The 26,839-nt window shown below is 44.3% G+C and overlaps 1 protein-coding gene across 2 annotated transcripts; it reads left to right on the top strand.

Moving 5' to 3' along the window:
- Positions 1-550: 550 nt before the first annotated feature.
- tbc1d5 (TBC1 domain family, member 5) lies at positions 551-26,839 on the top strand. Of its 2 annotated transcripts, XM_029732514.1 has the most exons (23): positions 551-646; positions 9,423-9,481; positions 10,573-10,694; positions 11,413-11,476; positions 11,663-11,771; positions 12,432-12,521; positions 12,607-12,681; positions 13,427-13,494; positions 13,679-13,781; positions 14,091-14,179; positions 14,300-14,350; positions 14,487-14,556; positions 14,722-14,894; positions 16,072-16,214; positions 16,560-16,666; positions 17,156-17,241; positions 17,353-17,630; positions 17,835-17,891; positions 19,469-19,680; positions 19,854-19,953; positions 23,088-23,167; positions 24,963-25,229; positions 25,473-26,839. In XM_029732514.1, the coding sequence occupies exons 3-23, from the start codon at positions 10,592-10,594 to the stop codon at positions 25,752-25,754; spliced, it is 2,607 nt and encodes an 868-aa protein (XP_029588374.1). In that variant the 5' UTR covers positions 551-646; positions 9,423-9,481; positions 10,573-10,591; the 3' UTR covers positions 25,755-26,839. The 2 variants fall into 2 exon arrangements, with proteins under 2 accessions (XP_029588374.1, XP_029588375.1); XM_029732515.1 differs by lacking the exon at positions 17,835-17,891.

Here is a 26,839-nt window from a genome sequence, read left to right as displayed (position 1 = left end):
ACATTTACTCCTGAGGTACTGACCTGCTGGTCATCTATGAACGTTTGAACATCTTGAAGAACAATCTGACCTTAATGGCTATGTACTCTTATAATCTCCACCCGGCACAGCCAGAGAGAACTGGCCACCCCGCTGAGCCTGGTTCCTCTCTAGGTTTCTTCCTATGTTCCTGCCTTTCTAAGGAGTGCTTCTAGTCTGCATTGCTTGCTGTTTGGGGTTTTAGGCTGGCTTTCTGTATAGCACTTTGTGACATCTGCTGATGTAAAAAGGGCTTTATAAATACATTGGATTGATTCATTCATTAGTTCACCACCACACACTCATCATCTTCATCATCATGGGCATATTCACTACATGACAGAGGAAATATAGTGAAGCCCATTTGATGCATGCTATGTTTTGATGTAGGATATGTTAGATTATATAAATGAAACATATCACAAGGTTACTATTTTGCAAGCCCGTCTTGCCTTTTTAATGATTTATTATTTTGGGGATTATTATGCATCTCGCGCACGCGCTATAATCACTTAATCTCCCTAGTCACATGTTCTGTCAACTGTGCCTCAACACACATCCACTTGACTCGCGACTGTTTACAATCAGAAGACAGCACAGAATGGGGAGCCCCGCATGAGCAGAACAGGTAAAATGCACACTCACATTAAACGACAGAATATGCAATGGAATTTTTAATAACTGGAAATAACCCGTGCGTTTGTATGAAGTTGCTATATTGATTTGTCTTTAGCCACCGAGCTGTATGTCGGAAGTGTAGCGCTAGGCCTATGTGCAAGCTCGTGCAGCTAGCCTGAACGCTAACCCGCAAAAAGCCTGCAAAACAGTTTGACGACTAGATTATATAGCTAGCTAGACGTCAGCAACGTAAGTATTTTCTAGCGATTGTAAATATGCATGGTGTTGCTACCTAGTTAAAGACGTTTGTTTTTCTACCACCATGCTGGACATCTAACTAGTAGAGCTAGTTGCTAGCTATATCATGCCAATATATTGTACATCGACAAGTCATTGCGGTGAAAATTGGTCTGATCACCTTTTCTATAAAGAAAACTGTATTTTACGGTGCAGTTTGATTCAGCCGTTTATTTAATAGCGAGGATCATATTTCACTTTACGCCTGGTAAATAGAGTTCCTAGAGATTATAAATATGCCTTTGTTGACAACGATTTTTTTGTGTAGCAGGCTACTTTATGGTTGGGGATATTTTCCTTCTCCAACCACCAGAAAGATTCACAAATCAGGGAGTCCAAACAATAGACTCCCGATGTTGTCCCAAAGCTGTTTGCTAACTATGTTTCTTCTTATTTTAAACAATGGCAAGCACTAGCTAGCCTATGTCTACCTGTTTTTATTATGTCCAAGTTACAGGTGCCAACAGCACTATCGTGACCCAGCATAGTGCAGTGACAGTACCAAAGTCAGGTTGTATAAGAGTTGTTTTGGCCAGAGGCCGCCCAGACAGGAGAGGTCTGTACCATGAGAGAACCGTTCTGTCAGTATCGAACCTTTGATCTCTGAGCGAGGTGCACTGACTGCAGGGACTGAAATGAGCAGCCAGCCAGCACATAACCTACTCAAACGAAACGATCTGTGTATTGTGAGGCAAAACACTTATGAGAAACTGCAATAATATGTGACCAACCGCCTTGATTCGGTCTTATGTAGCAACATATGAAATTGTTTTTTTTTTTTACATTGGATAAAAGCAGAGTTGCAGAGCTACAAAATGGTATATCATACACTGCATTTGAGGAACAATGAAAAAGTAATTTTGCTTTGAATGTTGATAAACTTATAACCTCACTTTTGAGAAAATGGCCTTTGAATGTTTTGGTACCTACTGGAGAGCTCTTCTTTGTCTACACCATTCAGCATCATTCACACCCTGTTAACCTCTCTTGGGGAGGTGGGACGCTACCGTCCCACCCACGGGTGCACTATTCAACAGCCAGTGAAAAATCAGAGCGCCAAATTCAAAACAACAAAATGTCGGAATTCAAAGTTTTCAAACATACGACTATTTTACACCATTTTAAAAGGTACACTTCTCCTTAATGTAACCACATTGTCCGATTTCAAAAAGGCTTTACGCGAAAGCATAAAGTTAGATTATGTTAGGACAGGTACAACACAAGAAAAACCACGCAGCCATTTTCCAAGCAGGAGAGGGGTCACAAATACCAGCAATTCAGCTAAAGTTAAGCACTAACCTTTGACGATCTTCACCAGATGACACTCCTAGGACTCAATGTTAGACAATACATGTATGTTTTGTTCGATAAAGTTCATATTTATATCCAAAAACAGCATTTTACATTGGCGCGTGATGTTAAGAAAATATTTTGCCTCCAATACTGCCGGTGAATCAGCACAACAATTTACAAAAATACTCATCATAAACGTTGATAAAATATTAAACTGTTATTCAAAGAACTTTAGATAACCATCTCCTTTATGCAACCGCTGTGACAGATTTCAAAAAAGTTTCACGGGGAAAGCACACTTTGCAATAATCTGAGTACGGTGCTCAGAAACATACACAAGGCAATACAGATACCCGCCATCATAAATAGCATTATAAATATTCACTTACCTTTGATCTTCATCAGAAGGCACTTCCAGGGATCCCAGGTCCACAATAAATGTTTTGTTTGATAAAGTCCATGATTTATGTCCAAATACCTCCTTGTTGTTTGCGCGTTCAGTAAGCTACTCCAAATGTAGGAAGCGCGCCCAAAAGTTCACGACGAAAAGTTTAAAAAAAGTTATATTTACGTTCGTTGAAACATGTCAAACGTTGTATAGCATCAATCTTTAGGGCCTTTTTAACTTAGAACTTCAATAATATTCCAACCGGACGATTCAGTCTTGAAAAACATTTTGGAACACAGCTACCTCATCATGTGATTGCGCGCTAATGAACTCATGTCCTTTCCTGAGTCACCAACTTCCCGGCCTTCTTGTTCGCTCTCTGTTCACTGCAAAAGCCTGAAACTAGGTTCTAAAGACTGTTGACATCTAGTGGAAGCCTTAGGAAGTGCAAAATGAACCCTAAGTCACTGTGTGTTGGATAGGCAATGACTTGAAAGGACTACAAGCACCAGATTTCCCACTTCCTGGTTAGATTTTTCTCAGGTTTTTGCCTGCCATATGAGTTCTGTTATACTCAGACATCATTCAAACAGTTTTAGAAACTTCAGTGTTTTCTATCCAAATCTACTAATAATATGCATATTCTAGTTCCTGGGCCCGAGTAGTAGGCCGTTTAATTTGGGTACGTTTTTCATCCTGCCGTGAAAATACTGCCCCCTACCCTAGAGAAGTTAAGCTTTAGCTCCCACCCAAACTCTGACCATTTTACTCGCCCTAGCAGAGGTGGTTAGGCTGTTTTCATGTTATCCAGAGCGTTAGTGACTGTAAGCATGCTGCTGGCAACAATTTAGTTCTGCTTTTTTGCTGATGTTTACTGACAGTGGTCATATTCAACGGGTGTTTAGTGATCGTAAATTCATTAGTTATTCTGCGCTCTGGCACACTCAGACGAGAGTGCTCTGAAATCGGAGTAGATTGTCAGACTGAATTTACGAACGCACCAGAAATGGTTATTTGAATAGTGGAGTCTTTTGTTAAGACATTTAGCTAGCTAGCTAAACAATGAGCCATAATCCCAAATCATGATGTTACTACCCTGCATGAATCTGCAGGTAGCTAACCAACCAGGTTAAATGTTAGCTAGCTAACATTAGGCTTTAACTAGCCAAGCAAATGGCTCTGAGATATGAATAATAAGATCATACATGTAACATTAGCTAGCTAGCCAGCCAGCTAACGTTAGCTAGCTAACAGTACACTTTAACTTGAAATGAAGCTACTTTCTCTCCAAATTAGAAACGTGTAATATCTGAAAATGTAGCTAGCTAGACTATCTTACCCGTATATATCATAGATGGACGTGTCTCCTGTCACGGATGCCATGGTTGCCCTTAGTTTGAAGATGTAATCCAGAGACTGGTGTTTTCTCCATCTCCTTAGCTATCATACTTGAATTCCACTGATTTCAAAACTTGATCCTCCAGAAAGTGGAGAACAACTCTTATGCACTTTTAACTGCGCGATACACTGATTTTGATTTAAAAAAAGTTTACGTTCAAACGGTTCTTCTGTGATGTAGTGACCTGCGACATACGCCTAGTTTCCTGAAACGGGTGACCTATGTCAGTGTCATGTTGTTTTGATCCTTCACTGTTCAGTCACCGAACAATGACTGATATTAGCTAGTGTAGGACTTGTTTACCAATACATTCGTCACAAATTGCTTATCAGAAACCTCAGCCTAACCTCTATAGAGCAAGCGGAGATGACAGTCTCAGAAACAACTCCCTGGATAGTGAATAGATTGTGTAGATTGATGGGGGGGGACGATTTAATACATTTTAGAATAAGGCGCAATAAATATCAAGGGGTCTGAATACTTTCTGAAGGCACTGTACCAATACAAACATTGTCATAGCTGTAGTATGAATCTGCAGGTAGCGAAAGCAAACCAACCAGGTTCAATGTTAGCTAGCTAACATTAGGCTATAACTAGTAATTAAAAGTGATTTTCTGATTCGAATAATAATATTACTACACAAATCATACAAGTAACCTTAGCTAGCATGCTAATGTTCGCTAGCTAACAGTACGCTTTATCTTGGAAAGAAAATTACTTTTTAAACTAAATTTGAAACTTATCTTTGAAAATGTAGCTAGACTCTTACCAGCATACATGGATGAACACTTCATGGCAGACTGGAACCATTGAACTATTTTTTTGTTTGTAGGTACATCTTGTTTGGCCAGCGTTGTTAAGTCACTGCGGTTCACACTGACTGTGGCGCGTGCAGAAAGTAGCCCATCACTTTTTTCCAGCTGATCTGTCGACAGCGCCTGTTAAAATAAGGGCATCAATGTTGTTGAGAAAAGTAGCAAGACTTTTGTTATTCTCAATAGCTAACATTATATCTTTCAAAAACAGTGCAGTAAAAAGGGCTGCCAATACATGCTGAACAGCTCATGTTATAGACAGAAGCATGGCAGACCAATCCAAACTCATCTCCCAGCATGTCCAGCCCATCCATAATCTCAGCCAATCATGGCTAGCTGGAATGTTCCTGTCTTTTTCCCTTGCTAAACCAACTAGGCATGTAATTTGACAGTTTTATTCATATTTACGTATGGAATACAAGTTTATTAATGCACATGAAAGTTCCATTTCATTGTTTCGGAGTCATCTTGATAGCAATCTGTATAGTGTACTGCATCCACTAGAATGGACCCTCAGTCACATGAAAGCCGTCAGGCTCGTCCTCTCTACTGGCACGGAAGTACCCTTCTCTGTTTGTTATTCCTCAGTATATTCTGCTATACTGCTGTTGTCTCCAGTGTTGTTGTCCGAACCCAGAATGCCCAGGGCCTCTCAGCTGATCTGTTGTTCTAAAACAGTATAATCAAAGCCTCACAGAAAGCAGAAGAGCTTTATGGCTCTGGGCAGAAGCTACACAGCCTCTCTGTCTAGCTCAGTTTATACCCAATTGGTTTTCAACCGTTTTGGGCCTTCCAAGTCCTACGTCTCGCTCTCTCACACACACACACACACACACACACTCTCTCCTAACTTCACCTCTTCACAGCAAGGGATGTTCTCCATCTGTTTATAGTAAAGAGGAAGTGAGTCATCCCTGATAGTATGAAGGTGTAGCTATATGTATTTCCCTTGCATTTCTCATTTTATTTTGTCAGGTGTTTGTCTAATTTAGCCTTCTGTTTCTTTGTGTTCTCATCGTACCCTCTTCAGTCAACTAGGATAATGTTTCTAGGCTACTGGCTGGGGTCATGTACAGGTCAGGGCAGGAGGACTCAAATGTGTCATGATGATTTGTGTTAATGGCTTACAGACTAGGCATTCTTCAAATGCCTGGGTTGTATTCATTACTGCACACGTAGCAAAATGTTCAGCAAATTAATATGAAAACAAGCTTTTCTTATTGGACAAGTTAAGGTAGGTCCCTCCCTGTTTTGTTCCGTTTGGTACCCAGTGGACCCTTTTTTCCACACAGAGGTGGGATTCAGTGGACCTTGTTACAGTAGGCTAAATCACAGGCAAGTACACTACATGACCAAACGTATGTGGAGATTAGTTTGTTGGACTGCCAGATGGTGAAGCATCATGCCATAGAACGCTTTTCCGCTGCTCCAGAGTCAAATGGCGGCGAGCTTTACACCACTCCAGCCGACGCTTGGCATTGCACATGGTGATCTTAGGCTTGTGTGCGGCTGCTCGTCCCCGGGACAAACAGTTATTGTGCTGACTTTGCTTCCAGAGGCAGTTTGGAACTCGGTAGTGAGTGTTGCAACCGAGGAAAGACGATTTTTACCTGCTCCCGCTTCAGCACTCTGCGGTCCCGTTCTGTGAGCTTGTGTGGCCTACCACTTCGCAGCTGTGCCTTTGTTGCTCCTAGAAAAATGGAATTGTTGGAAAGGGGGCAATCTGTGACAGTGCTAAGTCACTGAGCTCTTTCGTAAGGCCATTCTAGTGCCAATCTTTGTCTATGGAGATAGCATGGCTGTGTGCTCAATTTTTATTTCTATTTTTTTTTTTTTTTTTTTTTTTTATACACCTGTCAGGAGCGGGTGTGGCTGAAATGGCCAAATCCACTTATTTGAAGGGATGTCCACATACTATATATACACAGAAGTATCTTCTCATCCGAATGTAAGTTTGTAGATAGCAGTGCAAGCAATTTACCTATTGGTTCATTAATGCCTTCCATTATGTATTTATTTGATTACATCATCAAAAATTAATTCAGTGACTTATTGACGTATCTCCCGGTGATATGTAATACATTATGCAGTACTTAATGTGTTTATTGCGCTGAGAAGTTTGTCATTGTTGCAGAGCAGAAGATTACTCTCTGGAGGATAACTTTTAGAATGGAAGTGAAACCTTCCACCATGCATGGCCGTGAACATGCAACACACAGCACTTCTCAGTAGTACAGACACTCTGTTACATTCCCTTAGCCTGAGTAGTGAGTGATTTATATATGAGGTTCACATCCTGTTCAGAATTACAAGATTGAGGGATTAATCAGTTATTCCTTAGGTTTCCTCTTCCTGGAATTCAGAATGTTGGAATAGCCTCTGGATTCTGGGAGTAGAGGCATAATGAATGAAACTATTCAACTACGGTAAAGAAGAATTCCTCTATAAGAATCCTCACCTGTAGTTCTGAGTTTCGAGCCCTTCAGACACTTCTGAAACATGCCTAACTCTGAAAAGAATCTGTTCCACTTCAACCTGATGAAATGCAGTGCATTATTATTGACCTATTCACAGCATGTCTCTAGCTATTATTGGAGATTAGTTTTAATTATTTAATGGGATATTGTCTTTTAAAAGAGGGAAAAAACTCAGATGACTTGAAGACATTAGTCTTTGAGGAACAGATGTTGCAGAGCCAAACAGGAGCATAGAGTACGCATATAAAATGATTTCTATTTTGATCGTGTGCGCGGTTGATTTATCAAAGCCGGGTTCCATGCGCCTCGTTAATGGGTTTAAGGAGATGCCTTTGTTGGGTGATTTCCATAATTAATAAAGGAAAATGCTTAATGCTCTCGCTGCTGCGGTGGAAGGAATTGTGTGTTATGTAGGCTAAGCCTATGTGTACGCACAAGGGTTGTCACGATACCAGCATCGCAATACTCCGAGGTATCATGGCAAGGAAATGTCTTTGCTTTCCTTTTTGCCATGGAAAATCAGGTATTGTCGTATTGTGATACTGGTACTGTGACAACCCAAGTACGTGTACACACACATACATAACCATGGAAGATGCCCATCCAGGATAAGTAATGGAGAGGTGGCGGGGTTATTAAATATTTTTTTGTAGTTATTTTTATTTTGGGAGGTACTTTTTACCCCTCTTTTTTTTTTTTCTCCCCAATTTGGTCATACCCAATTGGTATTTACAGTCTTGTCCCATCCCTGCAACTCCCGTACGGACTCTGGAGAGGCGAAGGTCGGGAGCCATGCGTCCCCCGAAACAAGACCCCGCCCAGCCGCACTGTTTCATGACACGCTGCTCGCTTAACCTGGAAGACAGCCGCACCAATGTGTCGGAGGAAACACTACAGCTGGCGACCGAAGTCGCTAGAGTGCGACGGGACAAGGACATCCCTGGGTGTCGAACCCGGGTCTGTAGTGACGTCTCTAGCACTGCGATGCAGTGGCTTAGACCGCTATGCCTCTCGGGAGGCCCACGGGTTTAACCTTAATTAAATCAACATGGTTTGAGGACAATTTTAAAACATTGGCTTTTTTTGATGAACGGCATGTTGTCGACTAGTTCAATGTCTGTGTCATTGTACTGCTATGTGAAACGTCTTGATTGGTCATTTTCTTTTGGTAGGACCATGTAGTGTCAATGTTTCATTTGTCACAGATCTCCCACAGAGCTCTCTGAAATGCCATAGTGAATATTGGGTAAGAATTCCCTGGGCTATCCCTGCTCTTCTATGGAAGAGGTTGTTTTTATGCACAAGCTACTTGACTGTCTCTGTATGTGATTAGAATGTTTTCCTTTGTACATTGAGACGTGAGTTATTTTTCAAATCTTGTCCATTCTGTCTTATTAAATCAGTGTATCCTATGTCAGTGATGTTCCAAAGCCACTCAACAGACATTTGAGTAGCCTACACTAGGGTTGGCCGGTGCCCACACTTTCATACCGTTCCTGTACCGTAATGAGGTATTCGGTATTACTGGCAATGCACACAAGGGGCGCTATTACTTTCCAAACATGCATTTGACGCACAAAACCCATTTAGGCAGCAGGGATCTTGATCCAGGAGGGAATTGATCGTATCTGTCGGAACCAAGAAGCTTGATCTTGCAAGCTAGCCATTTGGTTAGCAAACCATGTGGATAGTTGGAGACCTGAGATGGAGTAGTTTATTTGGCATATCTTTGATAGTTAACTTGTATAAGCAGTTGTGTACGGTATACCGCACAAGCCTAGCCTATACTGCCTAGCCTATACTGCCTAGCCTATACTGCCTAGCCTATACTGCCTAGCCTATACTGCCTAGCCTATACTGCCTAGCCTATACTGCCTAGCCTATACTGCCTAGCCTATACTGCCTAGCCTATACTGCCTAGCCTATACTGCCTAGCCTATACTGCCTAGCCTATACTGCCTAGCCTATACTGCCTAGCCTATACTGCCTAGCCTTATGTTGCCTTGTTGTCTTGTGTTGAATTCCCCCAAGTGATCCTATTTATACAGAGGAAAAATACCAAGCCTTCGCTTTTTTCGTTTCTCTTTTTGTCCTGAATGTCTCTTTGTTTCTCTCAGATATCCCAAACTCTCATCTTTCCTGAGTATCGGCTGAGAAGAAACACAACATTGTGACTGTAAGTACTGACATGGAACAAAGACAAAAAGCACAGGCCTAAAGCTGAACTGGATAATATTATTAGTAGATCAAATCAAGCTTTATTTATACAGCACATTTCCGACAGGGAATGTAACTCAATGTGCTTCACAGGGGGAAAAAACGAATTAAAATAAAAACTTAAATATTTACTGCACAATATGCTTAAGAGGATAAAAAACGAAATGATAACAATAAAAACTAACGACTAAAAAGCACACTAAGGAAAATAAAAACTAAAAAATGTACTATAGGCTTGCAAAATAACTATAGGCTGCCTCTCCATGCCTCTTGGTCTTAGGCTTTGGGAGAGTTAAAAGGCCAGTTCCAGAGGACCTGAGGGACCTACTGGGTACATAACATGTATATTTGTTCTGTTTTTAATTGCTCTACTCAACTTAGTCCCAGTGGTGTAAAATACTTAAAGTACTTTAAAATACTGCTTAAGTAGTTTTTTGGGCGTATCTGTACTTTACTATTTTATATTTGACAACTTTTACTTCACTACATTCCTTAAAGTATTTGTACTTTTTACTTAACGTTTTCCTTGACACCCAAAAGTACTCGTTACATTTTGAATGTTTAGCAGGACAGGAAATGGTCCACTTCACAGAACATCCCTAGTCATCTCTCCTGCCTCTGATCTGGTGGACTCACTAAACATACATCCTTCGTTTGTAAATGATGTCTGAATGTTGGAGTGTGCCTCTGGCTATCTGGGGATTTTATAAACAAGACTGTTGCTCTCTGGGTTGCTTAATATAATTAATTTGAAATTATTTATATTTTCTTTTGATACTTAAGTATATTTTGTAGTTACATTTGATACTTAAGTATATTTTAAACCAAATACTTTTACTCAAGTAGAATTTTTACTGAACTTTTGAGTCATTTTCTATTAAGGTATCTTTTATCAGATGAGTCCTCTTGCTCTGTGGTGTTCAGTTTTGTTCTTACTCTATGGTGTTTACGGCTGCAGTCATCCTACTCTTGTTCTGTGGTGTTGCGTTTAATTCTTGTTCTGTGGTGGTACACAGGTAGTTTTAACCCCTCCTGTTGTTCTCATCCCAGGTTCTGTTGTGTGGTGGTCATGCAGCACCCTAACTTTGAGACCCACCACCCTCTCCAGCCTGAGGGAGAGCAGGAGACTGGCATCGACCCTCTCCACAACTTCAACAAGAACCGCAGCCGTGGTGAGTCAACCCAAATACATGTTCATTACAGCTATAGTTACATGTTAACCCTTTATAACAACTATTTGAGCCTTAATTAAGCAGTTAACACTTCATATTCATAACCAAACGCCATTTAATGACGAGTGAAGGAGAGTTGGGGGGGGGGGGGGGGGGTAGTTGAATGTGGGGCTAACGAAAGACTGTGACAGAGAAAAGGAAATATTGCTGGAGAAAGGTATGGAGTGTAGTGGATTGTATAACGGTGATTTATGAACACAACTGAAGACGCCTGCGGACGAAAGAAGGGTTAGCGTGTTTAGCTAATGAATTTTCATAGTGAGTGTCCCCAGAGCAACGTCACATGATACACTTCTGTAACTAATGTTGATTGACAGGTCCCAGGAGTGTGTGTGTGTGTGTGTGTGTGTGTGTGTGAACCTGCAGGGCAAATTAGTTATTATTTCTGATGATGATTTAGGTTTGTGACTTCTCTGCGTCTTACTCACGCTTGAGAAATACCCTGAGACATACCTGTCCTTTTCCCCATGACATGATTTCATTGGTAAATGTAATGTGGTAGAAACCATGCTATTGAACATGCCTATTGAAATCTGTCAGAGAAAAGGATGCATTCAAACATCCATTAGGTGGAAGATGAGCCTCACTGAGCCATGTAATTGGTGTCTATGCCGCCTTCTAGTGGCTGCGTGTGTGAACTGCTTTGTTTGTTTTACAGGAGGATCTCTGGATAGTAGCACGTTGTCTTACTCAGAGTCTGAGTCCACCTTCCTTTCCTACAGGTAAGAACTCATGTTGCTGTGTGTGTTCATGCTTAATGTGTGCGTGTGATTTATATTTTGGTCCATGTCACATGCAGATCTAATTCTCTGCCTATTGCACATTAGATTAAACAAAATTGCACAAACTCACTAAAACCTCTTCTCATCTCTCCCGTTACCTTCCTCCCTCCCGCCCTCCCTCCGAAGGAAAGAATGGGATGACTTGTTCCTGAACAGTAATTATCTGGCCAGGATTCGGCAGGCGGGCATCAGCGGCCGATTGCGGAGCAGCCGATTCCGCAGTGTGTGCTGGAAGGTAAACCACTCACAAAGATGGCTCTCAGGTTTCTCTCTCTTCAGAATACTCTGTGTATGGCTGTGTCTTATCTGATTATCTAGACCTAGGTAATGGATTGAAAGGTTTTAATACAATTTTTATAACCCCTTTTTCTCCCTGATTTTTGTCATATCCAATTGGTAGTTAGTCTTGTATCATCGCTGCAACTCCCGTACGCACTCAGGAGAGGCGAAGGTCAAGAGCCCTGCGTCCCCCGAAACAAAACCCTGCCAAGCCGCACTGCTTCTTGACACAATGCACGCTTAACATGGAATCCAGCCGCACCAATGTGTCGGAGGAAACACTGTACAGCTGGCCGTGTCAGCATGCACTGCGCCGGGCCCGCCACAGGTGTCACTAGAGCGTGATGGGACAAGACATCCCGGCCGGCCAAACCCTCCCCTAACCCGGACGACGCTGGGCCAATTGTGCGTTGCCTCATGGGTCTCCTGGTCGCGGCCGGCTGTGACACAGCCCGGTATCGAACCAGGATCTGTAGTAACGCGCTGCGCCATTCGGGAGGCCCAATGGATTAAAAGTTAACACTGATATGACTCTGTTGTGTGAAAGGTGTTATCTATGGTGTTAAATGTTTTGTTTGCGTCTGAAGGAAGTTGTAGCATGTTTGTTGTCCTCTAGTTGTACCTGGAGGTCCTTCCTGAGGATAAGAGCCAATGGCTCAACAAGACCAAGGAGCTGCGAGCCCAGTATGAGAAGATCAAAGAGACTGTAAGTATTTCTGTGTGTGTGTGTGTGTGTGTGTGTGTGTGTGCGTGCGCGCGCCAGTCACTGACTGTTTCCCCTCTCGTCTCAGCATATCACCAATCCCCGTAAAGCTGCAGGCCAGCAGGACCTGGTGGTCAACAATCCACTCTCACAGGACGAGGGGGTAAGTGTAGTGTAGCGTGAGTGTCTCTGAATACACCTTATCCATAATGGGGTATATGGATGTCTAAATATCCCTCTATCACAGGACTAAGGGGGTATCCCAGTTGTAAATATCAACGTATATCATACCTTCATTATGATGTACAGGTAACTGCCAAAATAAAGGAAACACCAACATAAAATCTCTTAATAGGGTGTTGGGCCACCACGAGCCAGAACAGCTTCAATACACCTTGGCATAGATTCGACACCTTCTTCCACAAGAAATTCCATAATTTAATGTTTTGTTGGTGGTTGAAAACACTGTCTTAGGCACCGTCTCCAGAATCTCCCATAGGTGTTTAATTGGGTTGAGATCTGATTAATGAGAGGGCCATCGCATGTGGTTTACATCATTTTCATGCTCATCAAACCATTCAGTAAACACTCTTGCCCTGTGGACGGGGCATTGTCATCCTATGAGGGCATAGCCATGGTAGCCAAAATAGTGGCCTGCCCAGCATTTTTATACATGATCCTAATCATGAGATGTTAATTGCTTATTTAACTCTGGAACCCAACCTGTGTGGAAGCACCTGCTTTCAGTATACAGTGTACTCAAATGTACTTAAGTGTTTCCATTATTTTGGCAGTTACCTGTATGTCCCTATATTGTGTTATAATGTATTGTAACATAAGTATGGTGAATGGGTTTATGGTGTATTTCCTGGTTCATATGTCCCTGTGCTCTCCTCCCTCCTGTCCAGAGCCTGTGGAACAAGTTCTTCCAGGACAAAGAGCTGAGAGGGATGATCAAACAGGACGTGATGAGAACGTGAGTCTGCTACACCTTTAAATACAGCTCTGGTTATCAAGTAATGGCACTAATGTCCTTCTACTGTATGCCTCTCATCTAAACACCATCTTTTCTTTCCATTCACTTCTCTCTCCTCTCCCCTCTTTTTTTTGTTTCTTTCGCTCCCTCTATCCTCTCTCTTGTTCCTCTTTTCTGTCTGTAGCTTTCCTGAGATGCGTTACTTCCAAGACGAGGCCGTCAGGACCAAGCTGACAGACATCTTGTTCTGTTACGCCAGAGAGAATGAACAGTTACTGTACAAGCAGGTACCACTACACACAATGTTAGATTTGCACACCATGACAGGGCCACCAGGCATGCTGTTGCAACTCCTAGAATAGACCGTGTACTGTCCACATTGTGCTACACAGGGAGAGAGCATTGATGCCCACTCAATGTTCTAACAGGAAGTGACATATGGCTGGCCACTGGTTAATTAAGTTTAATGATGCTCTGTCAATACTGATAACACAACTCGTGCATCGCGCTGAGAGAAACACAGGCCATGCTGAATCATGTTCTCTTTCTGTCTCTCGCTGACTCTGACCTCGCTGACTCTCTGTCTCTGTCTGCAGGGAATGCATGAGTTGTTGGCTCCTATCGTGTTCGTCCTGCACTGTGACCATCAGGCCTTTCAGCATGCCAGCGAGACCGCCTACCCCAGGTCAGTCACACCGGCACCCCTACTTCACATCTATCTCCTACCCTTCAGTTACACCCTATGCTGTCCATTCCTCCAAATTGGTTTCTGTGTTGATCTAATGCTTTTGTCTTTGGTCCACAGTGAGGAGATGCTGTCTCTACTGAATCCTATGTTCCATGAACATGACGCCTAGTGAGTGAAATATGCATTTGACATACTAATACATTCTAAACGTGGAAATCATATGGACAGGTCAGAGACTATTAACATGTTCTTGTTGAGACCCAGTCCATGTGACTCCGTTCTCCTCTGTGTCTGTGTTCTGCAGTGCCATGTTCTCCCAGCTGATGGAGACAGCAGAACCCTGGTTCTCCAGCTTCGAGAGAGAAGTCAGAAGGGTCAGTGCTCTTGTTAATATTCTCTTTAAGTGAAAAGTTGTAACACTCACTGGCTACTGAAGCTCCATTGTAGCTGCTGCTGCTGCTGCTATTCTAACGTATATCAGCGTTGTATATTATGTTCATGTTATTCCACTGTTGATGTTGTGTGAACGTTCTCCTCAGGGGAAGGACGAGATGCTGACCAGCATGCCGTTCGCCCGTCCGCAGGACTTGGGGCCGTCCGTTGCCATAGTGACCAAAGTGAACCGCATCCAGGACCAGCTGGTGAAGAAGCACGACGTGGAGCTGCACATGCACGTCAACCGCCTGGAGATCGCCCCGCAGATATACGGCATGTGAGGACTGCCACCTGTCTGTGTATTGTCTCTGTAGTGTATTGTCTCTGTAGTGTGTGTCTGCCTGCGTCTGTTTAAATGTGTGCGTGTCTGCCTGCGTCTTTTTAAATGTGTGTGTGTGTCTGCCTGTGTCTGTTTAAATGTGTGTGTGTCTGTGTGTGTGTGTGTGTCTGCCTGCGTCTGTTTAAATGTGTGTCTGCCTGCGTCTGTTTAAATGTGTGTGTCTGCCTGCGTCTGTTTAAATGTGTGTGTCTGCCTGCGTCTGTTTAAATGTGTGTCTGCCTGCGTCTGTTTAAATGTGTGTGTCTGCCTGCGTCTGTTTAAATGTGTGTGTGTCTGCCTGCGTCTGTTTAAATGTGTGTGTGTCTGCCTGCGTCTGTTTAAATGTGTGTGTGTCTGCCTGCGTCTGTTTAAATGTGTGTGTCTGCCTGCGTCTGTTTAAATGTGTGTGTGTCTGCCAGTGTCTGTTTAAATGTGTGTGTGTGTCTGCCTGCGTCTGTTTAAATGTGTGTGTGTCTGCCTGCGTCTGTTTAAATGTGTGTGTGTCTGCCTGCGTCTGTTTAAATGTGTGTGTGTCTGCCTGCGTCTGTTTAAATGTGTGTGTGTCTGCCTGCGTCTGTTTAAATGTGTGTGTGTCTGCCTGCGTCTGTTTAAATGTGTGTGTGTGTGTGTGTGTCTGCCTGCGTCTGTTTAAATGTGTGTGTGTCTGTCTGCCTGCGTCTGTTTAAATGTGTGTGTGTGTGTCTGCCTGCGTCTGTTTAAATGTGTGTGTGTGTGTCTGCCTGCGTCTGTTTAAATGTGTGTGTGTGTCTGCCTGCGTCTGTTTTAAAACGCGTGTGTGTCTGCCTGCGTCTGTTTTAAAACGCGTGTGTGTCTGCCTGCGTCTGTTTTAAAACGCGTGTGTGTCTGCCTGCGTACGCGTGTGTGTCTGCCTGCGTCTGTTTTAAAACGCGTGTGTGTCTGCCTGCGTCTGTTTTAATACGCGTGTGTGTGTCTGCCTGCGTCTGTTTTAAAACGCGTGTGTGTCTGCCTGCGTCTGTTTTAAAACGCGTGTGTGTGTGTGTCTGCCTGCGTCTGTTTTAAAACGCGTGTGTGTGTGTCTGCCTGCGTCTGTTTTAAAACGCGTGTGTGTGTCTGCCTGCGTCTGTTTTAAACGCGTGTGTGTTTGCGTCCCTAGTCGCTGGGTGCGTCTGCTGTTTGGCCGTGAGTTCCCCCTGCAGGACCTGCTGGTGGTCTGGGATGCCCTGTTTGCTGACAGCATCACTCTAGACCTGGTGGACTATGTCTTCGTAGCCATGCTGCTCTACATCAGAGACGCCTGTAAGGACCTCCCTCACTGCACATCAATACATGTCAGTCACATAGATGGTTGGTTTCCCAGTCATAGTCAGCTATTCAGCCAGTTGTATTCAGCCAGTTGTATTCAGCCAGTTGTATTCAGCCTGCCGTTGCCAGCCTGCCGTCGTCGTTCAGCCAGCCGGCCGTTCAGCCGTCGTCTGCCATCCATTGTCAGACAGTCAGCCGTAGACAGTCAGCTATAGTCAACCAGCTATTCAGCCAGCCTGCCTGCTAGCCTACCTGTCTGTCTGCTAGCGTGTCGGTCTGCTAACTAGTGTGTCTGTCACGGAGCCTTGCTAACTTTTTGTTTTTTTTCCTGTGTCTCAGTGATAGCGAGTAACTTCCAGACCTGTCTGGGCCTTCTAATGCACTACCCACCTATAGGAGACATCCACACCCTACTACACAAGGCTCTGTTCCTCAGAGATCCCAAGGTAAGAACACACACAAGCTGTCCTGTCCAGTCTCCTCCATTTGACCACTGACCCATATAAATTGTGACTGCTTGGTCCCATCATGGTGTGGTGTTCCTGACAGACGTGGAGGTCTGATCCGGTGTGACAGAACCGCCCCGGGTCGGACTGCATTGTCCAGACACGTCCCCATCTCCCCCTGGGGTGGTACAGGGGGAGATGGGTGACATTCGAGGCGGAAGAGATGAGGGTTAGGGAAAAGAGGATGGGTGGAGAAGGGAAAAACAGAAAAGTGGCTGAATCACGTGTTTTTATGATATTTATCAATTTAAGGCGGTTGGGACATGACCATGATAGTCAGAGTAGTTGGCTAAAGCACAGATCTGGGACTAGGCTATGTGGGGGATCCCCCACCCAACAGTATTTTTCACACCGTCTCTATTTTATCACTGTTTGTATTGATTTGATCACTGTTTAATGAGCTGTATTCACTGATGCCTTTTCCTTTAGAACAATCCTCGGCCAGCCAACTACCAGTTTCAACAGAATCTGGACTATTACAAGACCAGAGGAGCAGACCTGGTCAACAACACCCGGTAAGCAGACACACGCATGAGGAACAGTCATGGTAACAAACAACACACACACACACTGTTGTTTCACAATATTCTGCTAACTAACCCTTTCTCTCTTTTCTCCTCTCTCAGTGCCAGTGGCAAGATGGCTCCTCTCAACATCAACAAGGTCTCCAGCAGTCTGCTCAGCTTCGGTAGGAAGCTCATCGCCCCTGCTCTGTCAGGGGGTGGTTCCAGCGGCATCTCTCCAATTAATAGCGAGGTCCTGTCTGCCCCCTCCCCCGTCACTGCGGGTCCTCACCCCCAGGCCGAGCCCTTGTTGTTTGGCCATGCACCCCTGCAGACGCCACCCCATTCCCAGCACCACCGCCTACTCAAGTCTGAGAGTATGCCTGTCCACCTGAGCAAAGGTGAGGGTCGGAAACAGGCACGTGCGCGAGCACACACACTTTTACGCTGAACAGGTACACTGAAGCTCACATGTCCATACATACAGGTGCTTAGTTGCGTCACGAGAAGGTTGACTCAATAAGCACATGATGGCAATACTCAACTATGGACTGTGTGTGTCCACGAGTGATACGATAGCCTTCTCTCCTGTCTGTTCAATGTAGTTTCAGGAGGAGTCTCTCAGGTTTCTGTCCCTGCCCACATTTTCCCTGACACAAAAGGTAACTGCTACCACAGCACCTGCTTGTGTGTGTGTGTGTGTGTGACGTGCTGGCATGTTTTTGCATTCCCTTTGACCAGTTAGTTTCAACAGTGATCTCTGACTGTCACAGTACTGCTGGCTTTCTGTACTCTTTTCCTCCTGGTTACTTAATCAACTAATTCATCGGTCAATAAATGGCATTATTGATCAGCCGTATTGTTCAAACACCCATTCACCCTTGTCTTAATCAATCACTGAACGCTACAAGCCAGCAGTACTGTGGCAGTCCAGAGTTTTGTATTTATGGATCCCCATTAGTTCCTGCCAAGGCAGCAGCTACTCTTCCTGGGGTCCAGCAAAATTAAGGACATTTCTACAATTTAAAAAAAACATGACAATAATTGACAGATTTCACAACATACTGTGTGCCCTCAGGCCCCTACTCCACCACTACCACACATCTACAGTAATAAATCCATGTGTATAGTGCATATGTTATCGTTTGTGTTGCTTCACAGTCCTCGCTGTTACATAAGGTGTATTTTGATCTATTTTTTCTATCTAATTTTACTGCTAGTGTCAGTTACTTGATGAGTTCCATGTACTGGCTCTATGTAGTATTGTGTACCTCCCATAGTCTGTTCTGGACTTGGGGACTTTGAAGAGACCTCTGGTGGCATGTCTTGTGGGGTATGCATGGGTGTCCGAGCTGTGTGCCAGTAGTTTAGACAGACAGCTCGGTGCATTCAACATGTCAATACCTCTCATTAAATTCAAGTAGTGGTGAAGTCAATCTCTCCTCCACTTTTAGCCAGAAGAGATTGACATGCATATTATTATTAGCTCTCTGTGTACATCCAAGGGCCAGCCGTGCTGCTCTGTCCTGACCTAATTGCAATTTTCCCAAGTCCCTTTTTGTGGCACACGACTGAACAGTTTTCCAGGTGTGACAACCCTTGTTGAGAGTGTTAAGAAGGTAGAGCAGTGCTTTATTATGGACAGACTTCTCCCCATCTTAGCACTGTTGTTTCAACATGTTTTTACCATGACAGTTTACAATCCAGGGTTACTCCAAGCAGTCTAGTCACCTCAACATTCTCAATTTCCACATTATTTATTACAGGATTTAGTGAATGATTTGTTCTAAACACAAGGCTTTAATTTTAGAAAGATTTAGGACTAACTTATTCCTTGCCACCCACTCTGAAACTACCTGCAACTCTAAGTGTTGGAGGTGGGAGCGTGGGAGCGTACTCATGCATTGAAGAGATGCTGGTGTTGCATTTTCTGTTCTTGGCTTGTCCTGCTTTCTGTGAGTTCCCTTGTTTTTGTGTAATATTTGGCTTTTCTGTACAGGAGTTATGGTTGACTCATGTTGTAGAATTTAAGCAAGACGTTTAAACGGCTGGGACATTTGTATCTATTTCGTTGTCTCGGGTGTTCCAGCATGTATCTACCTGGAAGTTCTCCCTGGTACAGGTATTTGATTAATCAAATGCAGCTCTACAGGACCAAGGTTGTCGACAACTGGACTGGTCCATCTGTTCTTCTCTCTCTCTGCTACTCACAGCCCACGTGTCTGTTTCTCTCTTTCAGGCCAAATCTCCAGGACAGCTAGCTCCTCCCCCAGCATAGAGAGCCTCTCTGGAGGGCGGGGTCACACCACCGCATCCCCGCCCCTTCCTGTCACTAGGGAAAGTGACACCAGCACCTCGTCTCCGCCCCTCTCGGCCACCAAGAAGGACTCCTTCTTCAACATCACTCGCTCCCGCTCCCACAGCAAGACCATGATGGGCAAGAAAGAGGCGGTGAGTTCACTAGCTCTGTCTCTCTCTGTCTCTGCAAGTCTGTCTCTGCAAGTCTCTCACCTATCTTAATTGCGCCATCTCATTTCCCTCCTCGCTCTCCCTCTCTCTAACGATCCACCCTCTCTCTTTCACTCTCCCTCTAAACTCTCGCTCTGTCCCCTCTGTGTTGTCAGGAGGAGGAGTTGGAGGCCCAGGTGTCCTTCCTGCAGGGTCAGATCAACGACCTGGAGGCCATGAGCAAGTACTGTGCCAAGATGATGAACACACATATTGGTAAGTCTACCTACTACCAATACAATAGTGGAAAAATCAGCTGTTCTGCCCTTGAGCAGTTAACACCCAACAAACAGGGACGGCAGGTAGCCTAGCGGTTAGACTGTTGGGCCAGTAACCGAAAGGTTGCTGGATCAAATCCCCGAGCTGACAAGGTAAAATCTGTCGTTCTGCCCCTGAACAAGGCAGTTAACCCACTGACTTGCCAAGTTAAATAAAAAAAAAACAGCTACTGCTCCCCGGCGCCGACGACATGGACGGCGACGTAAGGCAGCTACCCACACCTCTCTGATTCAGAGGGTTATTTGAAATTCTTCAAAGTAGCCACCGTTTGCCTTGACAGCGTTGCACACAATCAACCAAATCTGCTAAATAGTGCTTCTAATAACTCCTTTGGAAATAGTTCAGAGGTTGTTGTTTAAAAATATAGGTCCATTATCATTTCTACACACATACATTTGGCCCGACAAATAAGGTTGTTGACCAATCAGGACCTGAATATGACTGCACGTCACATAATAATTTAACACGTTCATACATTTTTTTTAACGTAGTTATTACACATTGATTACACTCACTCGTATTTTATAGACATTCACCGATACTTATGCTATGATGCTGGTGAAGTTTGGAGTCGCATACCTGACGCTGCCGCATGAGGCAGACACACACTTCCCCAAGCTCTGGGACAGTGCTGGTCAGAAACAAAGATGGCTTGCTGATGGATGCAAACAATGTTCTCCCCAAAAAACATAGCAAAACGACATCATCTGTTTCAGTAGCTATAGTTAGCTATCTACCTAGGTTTCATAATTTAAAATACCCATAATTTGGCCTCCTGAGTGGTGCATCAGTGCTTGAGGCGTCACTACAGACCCGGGTTCGATCCCAGGCTGTGTCACAACCAGCCGTGACCGGGAGTCCCATAGGGCGGCGCACAATTGGCCCAGCATCGTCTGGGTCAGGGGAGGGTTTGGCCGGGTTGGCTTTACTTGGCTCATCACGCTCTAGCGACTCCTTGTGGCGGGCCGGGTGCCTGCAGGGCGACTTGGTCGTCAGGTGGCCAGTGTTTCCTCCGACACATTGGTGTGGCTGGCTTCCGGATTAAGTGGGCGGGTGTTAAGAAGAGTGGTTTGGCGGGTCATGTTTCGGAGGACACGTGACTCAACCGAGCCCGTTGGGGTGTTGCAGCGATGAGACGAGATTGCAATTGGATATCACAAAATTGGGGAGAAGGGGGTAATATCCTTTTATTTACTTATACCCATAATTTACAAGACCGTTTTAGTATTTGGTTGATGATGGTCGGACCCACCTATGTGAAGCTAGCGGTTTGCCTTCAAAATAAAAGTCCCTCATTGAAAGTGATGCAAATAGAGAATCATGCCATAGTTGGTGCTAAACAAGGTTGGAATGTTATATAAATGCAACAAAAGACAATTTGTTAATTTGACAAATCGGTTCAAATCACTCTGGATATGTTAGACTTTAGAATTGCATTGGGGGCATACTGTATTCGTAGTTAAGGCTGTACAGTGCAATAGGAATGTCAATACCCACAATAGGTAGACTGGGGAGGGGATTTCCCATAGTCAGTCTCGCAAGAGCTACGCTGCAAAAATGTGTGGACTCTACAGTTGTGTTCTGTGGGTGTCACTGAGTAGACTGATACCCAATTTCATTGATTCACAGGTAAGGCTTGACAGTGAAATACAAGTATGCCCCAATGCATACTGAAGTCTAATACATCAACAGTGCGACTTCAACAGATTTGTTTTGTCAAATTAACTAATTGTCTTTTGTTGAATTTACATAACATTTCAACCTTGTTCAGTATCATCTAGTCCAAATATTGCTTAATTCCACTATTTGTATCCATTTGCATTACTTTCAAAGAGGGACCTTTTTATTTAGAAAGCGAATTGCAAATTCCACTTGACTAATCCTTATTGTGGCTAGCTTCACATAAGTGTCGGGTCCAGTCTTAATACATTAGTTTGGGGGTAACTGGGCTAGGTAGCTGGCTACCTTGTTTATTTACTTATCTAGCTAGTTATTTTAATGAACAGAAGTTCGATTTAGAATAGGAGAACAAGTGGCTGCCTGGGTAATACTTAGTCACATGGATTCCTAAATCATTGCTAAGAATGTTGAAAATGGTTGCAGTTTTTGGTCAATATTTTCAGGGTGGTTGCATTGGTGCTAGCGAGATACCAAGCTAAAGCTAGCTAGCTAGCTAGCAATCCCAGAAGTTGCTAATAACATCTGTATCAAAGATATTTATGAGTGACTTTATCATACTGCAAACCAAAGTCAACATAGTAGGGTGACAGCCTGGCTACAATTTCCAAACTGTTATCAATGTTGACAAAATGCTTCATTATTATTCTGTATTTTATATTGACAAGCTAGGTTGAATCGGGTGCAATTACTTGGGATGTGGCTGGCTGGCAGGCAGAAGCAGTAGGGACTTGAAGCAGCAGGATCCCCATCCGTTCTCCCCAGCCTCTGGGATTGTTGCAAGTCTGGGAGAATGTTGGACTACCTTGCTTAAATATTTTTTTTATCCTGCTTGTTGATCCTGCATCTTATTTCAAATGTTTAGACGTTTTCCCATTCAGTCGAACAAATAAATGTCTTCTTACCAAAGTGGTATTGAAAACTCATTGTGGTCGGTATGTGCTTGTTTGCAGATGTCTTCATTTTTTCTGCTTTAACAGTGCTACTGATCGTAGTGGTGGCGCTTGGCTTGCACATGCAAATTCAGCGCACACAACATTCTATAATATAGTTATTTGACGTGTCAAATTAAAAGCTTATTTCACATTTTGACACACAAAGACCCAAACAGCATTCCATATCTACATAGTTTTATGTTAAGACTGGAGTTTTTTTTACTCAGACTGAGTCATGACCCACCAGTTAAGAATGGCTGAGTTAAGCTATAACCACAGTGATGTTTTGAGCAATCTAGTGATTTTAAATCAGTATACACGTGTACTCAGTTGTGTGGTTAAAACAGGCTTTATTTGGTTAACTGGTTGGCTGTGTGGTTAAAACAGGCTTTATTTGGTTAACTGGTTGGCTGGTGTTACTGCTAGATCTGTGATCGGATGTTTGTCTGTCTGTCTCAGGTAAGATCCAGGAGGTGATCCTACAGGAGCACCTGGAGAAAGAGGATGAGGTGTTGGTGTCACTGGCTGGACTCAAACAGGTGTGTGTATGCATTTGTGCATAACAAATCACATTATATTTGTCACGTGCCGAATACAACAGGTGTAGACCTTACAGTGAAATAATAACTTCAAAGCCCTTAACCAACAACGCAGTTTTAAGAAAAATGAATGTAAAGTAAAAAATACAAATAAATAATTAAAGAGCAGCAGTAAAATAACAGTAGCAGGGCTATATACAGGGGGTATCGGTACAGAGTCATTGTGCGGGGGCACTGGTTAGTCGAGGTAATATGTAGGTAGCGTTAGTGACTGCGTAGATAATACACAGAGTAGCAGCAGCGTAAAGAGGGGGGGGGGGGGAACAATGCACATAGTCTGGGTAGCTATTTGACTAGATGTTCAGGAGTCTTATGGCTTGGGGGTAGAAGCTGTTTAGAAGCCTCTTGGACCTAGACTTGGCACTCCGGTACAGCTTGCCCTGCAGTAGCAGAGAGAACAGTCTACGACTAGCGTGGCTGGAGTCTTTGGTAAAAAAAAAAATGTAGGGCCTTCCTCTGACACCACATGGTATAGAGGTCCTGGATGGCAGGAAGCTTGGCCTCGGTGATGTACTGGGCCGTACACACACTACCCTCTTTAGTGCTTTGTGGTCGGAGGCCGAGCAGTTGCCATACCAGGCAGTGATGCAACCAGTCAGGATGCTCTCGATGGTGCAGCTGTAGAACCTTTTGAAGATCTGAGGACCCATGCCATATCTTTTCAGTCTCCTGAGGGGGAAAAGGTTTAGTCGTGCCCTCTTCACGACTGTCTTGGTGTGCTTGGACCATGATAGTTTGTTGGTGATGTGGACACCAAGGAACTTGAAGCTCTCCACTGCAGCCCCGTCGATGAGAATGGGGTTGTGCTCGGTTCTCCTTTTCCTGTAGTCCACAATCATCTCCTTTGTCTTGATCACGTTGAGGGAGATGTTGTTGTCCTGGCACCACATGGCCAGGTTTCTGACCTCCCTATATCCTGTCTCGTTGTTGGTGATCAGGCCTACCCCTGTTGTGTCGTCGGCAAACCTAATGATAGTGTTAGAGTCGTGTATGACCATGCAGTCATGAGTGAACAGGGAGTACAGTAGGGGACTGAGCACGCACCCGAGTAGCCCCCGTGTTGAGGATCAGTGTGGCAGATGTGTTGTAACCTACCCTCACCACCTGGGGGCGGCCTGTCGAAGTCCACGATCCAGTTGCAGAGGGAGGTGTTTAGTCCCAGTGTCCTTAGTTTAATGATGAGCACTATGGTGTTGAACGCTGAGCTGTAGTCAGTGAATAGCATTCTCACATAGGTGTTCCTTTTGTCTAGGGCAGTGTGGAGTGCATCATCTGTGGATCTCTTGGGGTGGTATGCAAATTGGAGTGGGTCTAGGGTTTCTGGGATAATGGTGATGTGAGCCATGACCAGCCTTTCAAAGCACTTCATGGCTACAGACGTGAGTGCTACGGGTCGGTAGTCATTTAGGCAGGTTACCTTGGTGTTCTTGTGAACGGGGATTACGGTGGTCTGCTTATTCTTCCAGAACGAGGTGAGTGATCGCTGTCCTGATATCCAGAAGCTCTTTTCTCCCATAAGATACGGTTGCAGAAACATTATGTACAAAATAAGTTACAAATAACGTAAAAAAAAACACATAATCGCACAATTGGTTAGGAGACTGTAAAACTGCTGCCATTCTTACAGCGCCATTATATATTAGCATTTAACCATATGTGTTGTCAGTTCGTGTGTTCTTTGTAGTGTGTGTGTTCATCATGACTTTCTCTGTGTGTTTATGAATGAATCCGTCAGATCAAGGACATCCTGAAGGGAGCGCTGCGTTTCAACCAGAGCCTGCTGGAGGCTGAGGAGAACGAGGAGATCACCATCGCTGATGACCACTATGACCACGCCTCCAATGCCGCTGCAGCCATCGTAGAACAGCTCGCCAACCGTCATCATGACAAACACCCCTTCCAGGCCACACCGCAGCGTGGCGACGGTGATGGAGAACGTGATGGAGAACAGAAGGACCGAGAGGAGGAGGAAGAGCATGAGCACACGGCGTCAGAGCAACAGGTGAACACACACATGGTTGTATTCATACATGCACTCTTTGCAGTGTGCCCTTGCATACTTTGGTACTTGCAAATAGAGACCATTCACACCCGTTCCGATATCCCACCACTTCATATACATCCCCTATGCATCATTTGTTTTGATGCGTTGTGGGTAAATGGTGACTTTATTTATGATACAAGGTGATTTGTAGATCAGCCTGTCAGCAGCAGTGTTGAACAAGCCTCTTGTCTCCCCATGCAGGCGTCTCCCCCAGAGTCCTCTCTGTCTGTGGGTTCGGAGGGGAAGAACTGGGACGACTACATCCTGGTCTCGCAGGACGGAGAGCTGCAGCCCACCGAGGGAGGGGCCGAGAGGACCCCTCCAATCAGACTGCTCCGTGGCTCGCTCAGGGTGGAGCCGGAGGGCGTGGGGGTGTTCCAGGACCCCCTGATGGGCGCAGCGTCTGGTTCCTCCAGCCCAGACGAGGGCAGCACTCACAGCAAAGACTATGACTTCACCATCGTCAACCCCCAGGACCTGTGAGGGACTATACTGTACTGATCTGGGTGGGAGTTACCCCTAACCAGAGATGTAGGATCAGTTTATCAATCCCCTTATCCCCACCTTAACCATTAGGGGGAGAAATGCAAAACTGACCTTAGATCAGTCTTTAGGAGGTTACTTCATCCCAACCTGGAGGATATGCTGTTTCACAGGGGGAAACCAATGTGCCACTGCTGGATCAAACTTGCACATGTGGACTAGGCTATGACAGCCTACCTACTGTCAGGCAGCCAATACTTTATAATCTCCTTTCTGTCCTCATCATGTCTGACACATTACCCTCTCTAACCTGATCTGTATTCCTTCTAGAATACTATAGATCTCTCCTATGCCTATTGCCTGCCCTCCTGTATGCTTGGGACTTAGCAGTTATCCAACCCCACCTCTGACTTCAAGACAAGTGTCTTTAATAGTAATACCCATTTTGCCACGAGATGGCACAACTAGACAGTTCACTACAGGCTACCCTCAGGAGCTGTAATTCATACTGCATTTATCAGTGTGGGGAATCCTTTCCCTTCTCTCTGTATGTAGTAATTGAAGGGTAGGGTAGTACCCTGCTTCTCCAGGTGGGGGAGCTGTCTGTCCATCTAATGCCTGTGTCTAAAGATGAACGCGGTAAGACAAGTCATCTCTTTGATTGGTCTTTAACTGTTCAAGAGAAGTTGCTCTTAACAGATCTAGGATCAGATTCCCAATCGCTAGTCCTTCACCTACCATTAGGGGGATTTTAAAAGATCTGATTCTGTATCAGTTGTTAGGGACAACTTCTACGTACTCCTAACCAGTGCCTGTAAACCATTCTGACAGATTACCTGACTCCCTCTCTTTCTCCTTGATGTTGTTAGAAGCTATTTTAACCTGCACTGCATTACAAGGTGAACGTTTTTTTTTTTAAGAAATTAACTCTAATTTTTTATCTATGGAATAATAACATAGGTTTCATTATTTCCGGTGTCCTTGTATTTAGTTATCTTGCTTCCTGTGGTAGCCAAGTAAAGCATTGCACACAAGGGATAACCCAGATTAACTAGACCAATAAAAGCATTGCTCTTGCTAAAGTA

Source organism: Salmo trutta, chromosome 34 (assembly GCF_901001165.1).
Source record: "Salmo trutta chromosome 34, fSalTru1.1, whole genome shotgun sequence".
In the NCBI taxonomy this organism is placed as follows: Eukaryota; Metazoa; Chordata; class Actinopteri; order Salmoniformes; family Salmonidae; genus Salmo; species Salmo trutta.
This window is presented reverse-complemented; position numbering and strand designations above follow the sequence as displayed.

Bases quoted from the DNA above. Each gene is read 5' to 3' on its own strand.
- tbc1d5 (XM_029732514.1), top strand. From the start codon at position 10,592: ATGCAGCACCCTAACTTTGAGACCCACCACCCTCTCCAGCCTGAGGGA. The intron at 12,682-13,426 runs GTAAGTGTAGTG...CCTCCTGTCCAG, and splicing joins CACTCTCACAGGACGAGGGG to AGCCTGTGGAACAAGTTCTT. The intron at 25,230-25,472 runs GTGAACACACAC...CTCCCCATGCAG, and splicing joins ACACGGCGTCAGAGCAACAG to GCGTCTCCCCCAGAGTCCTC.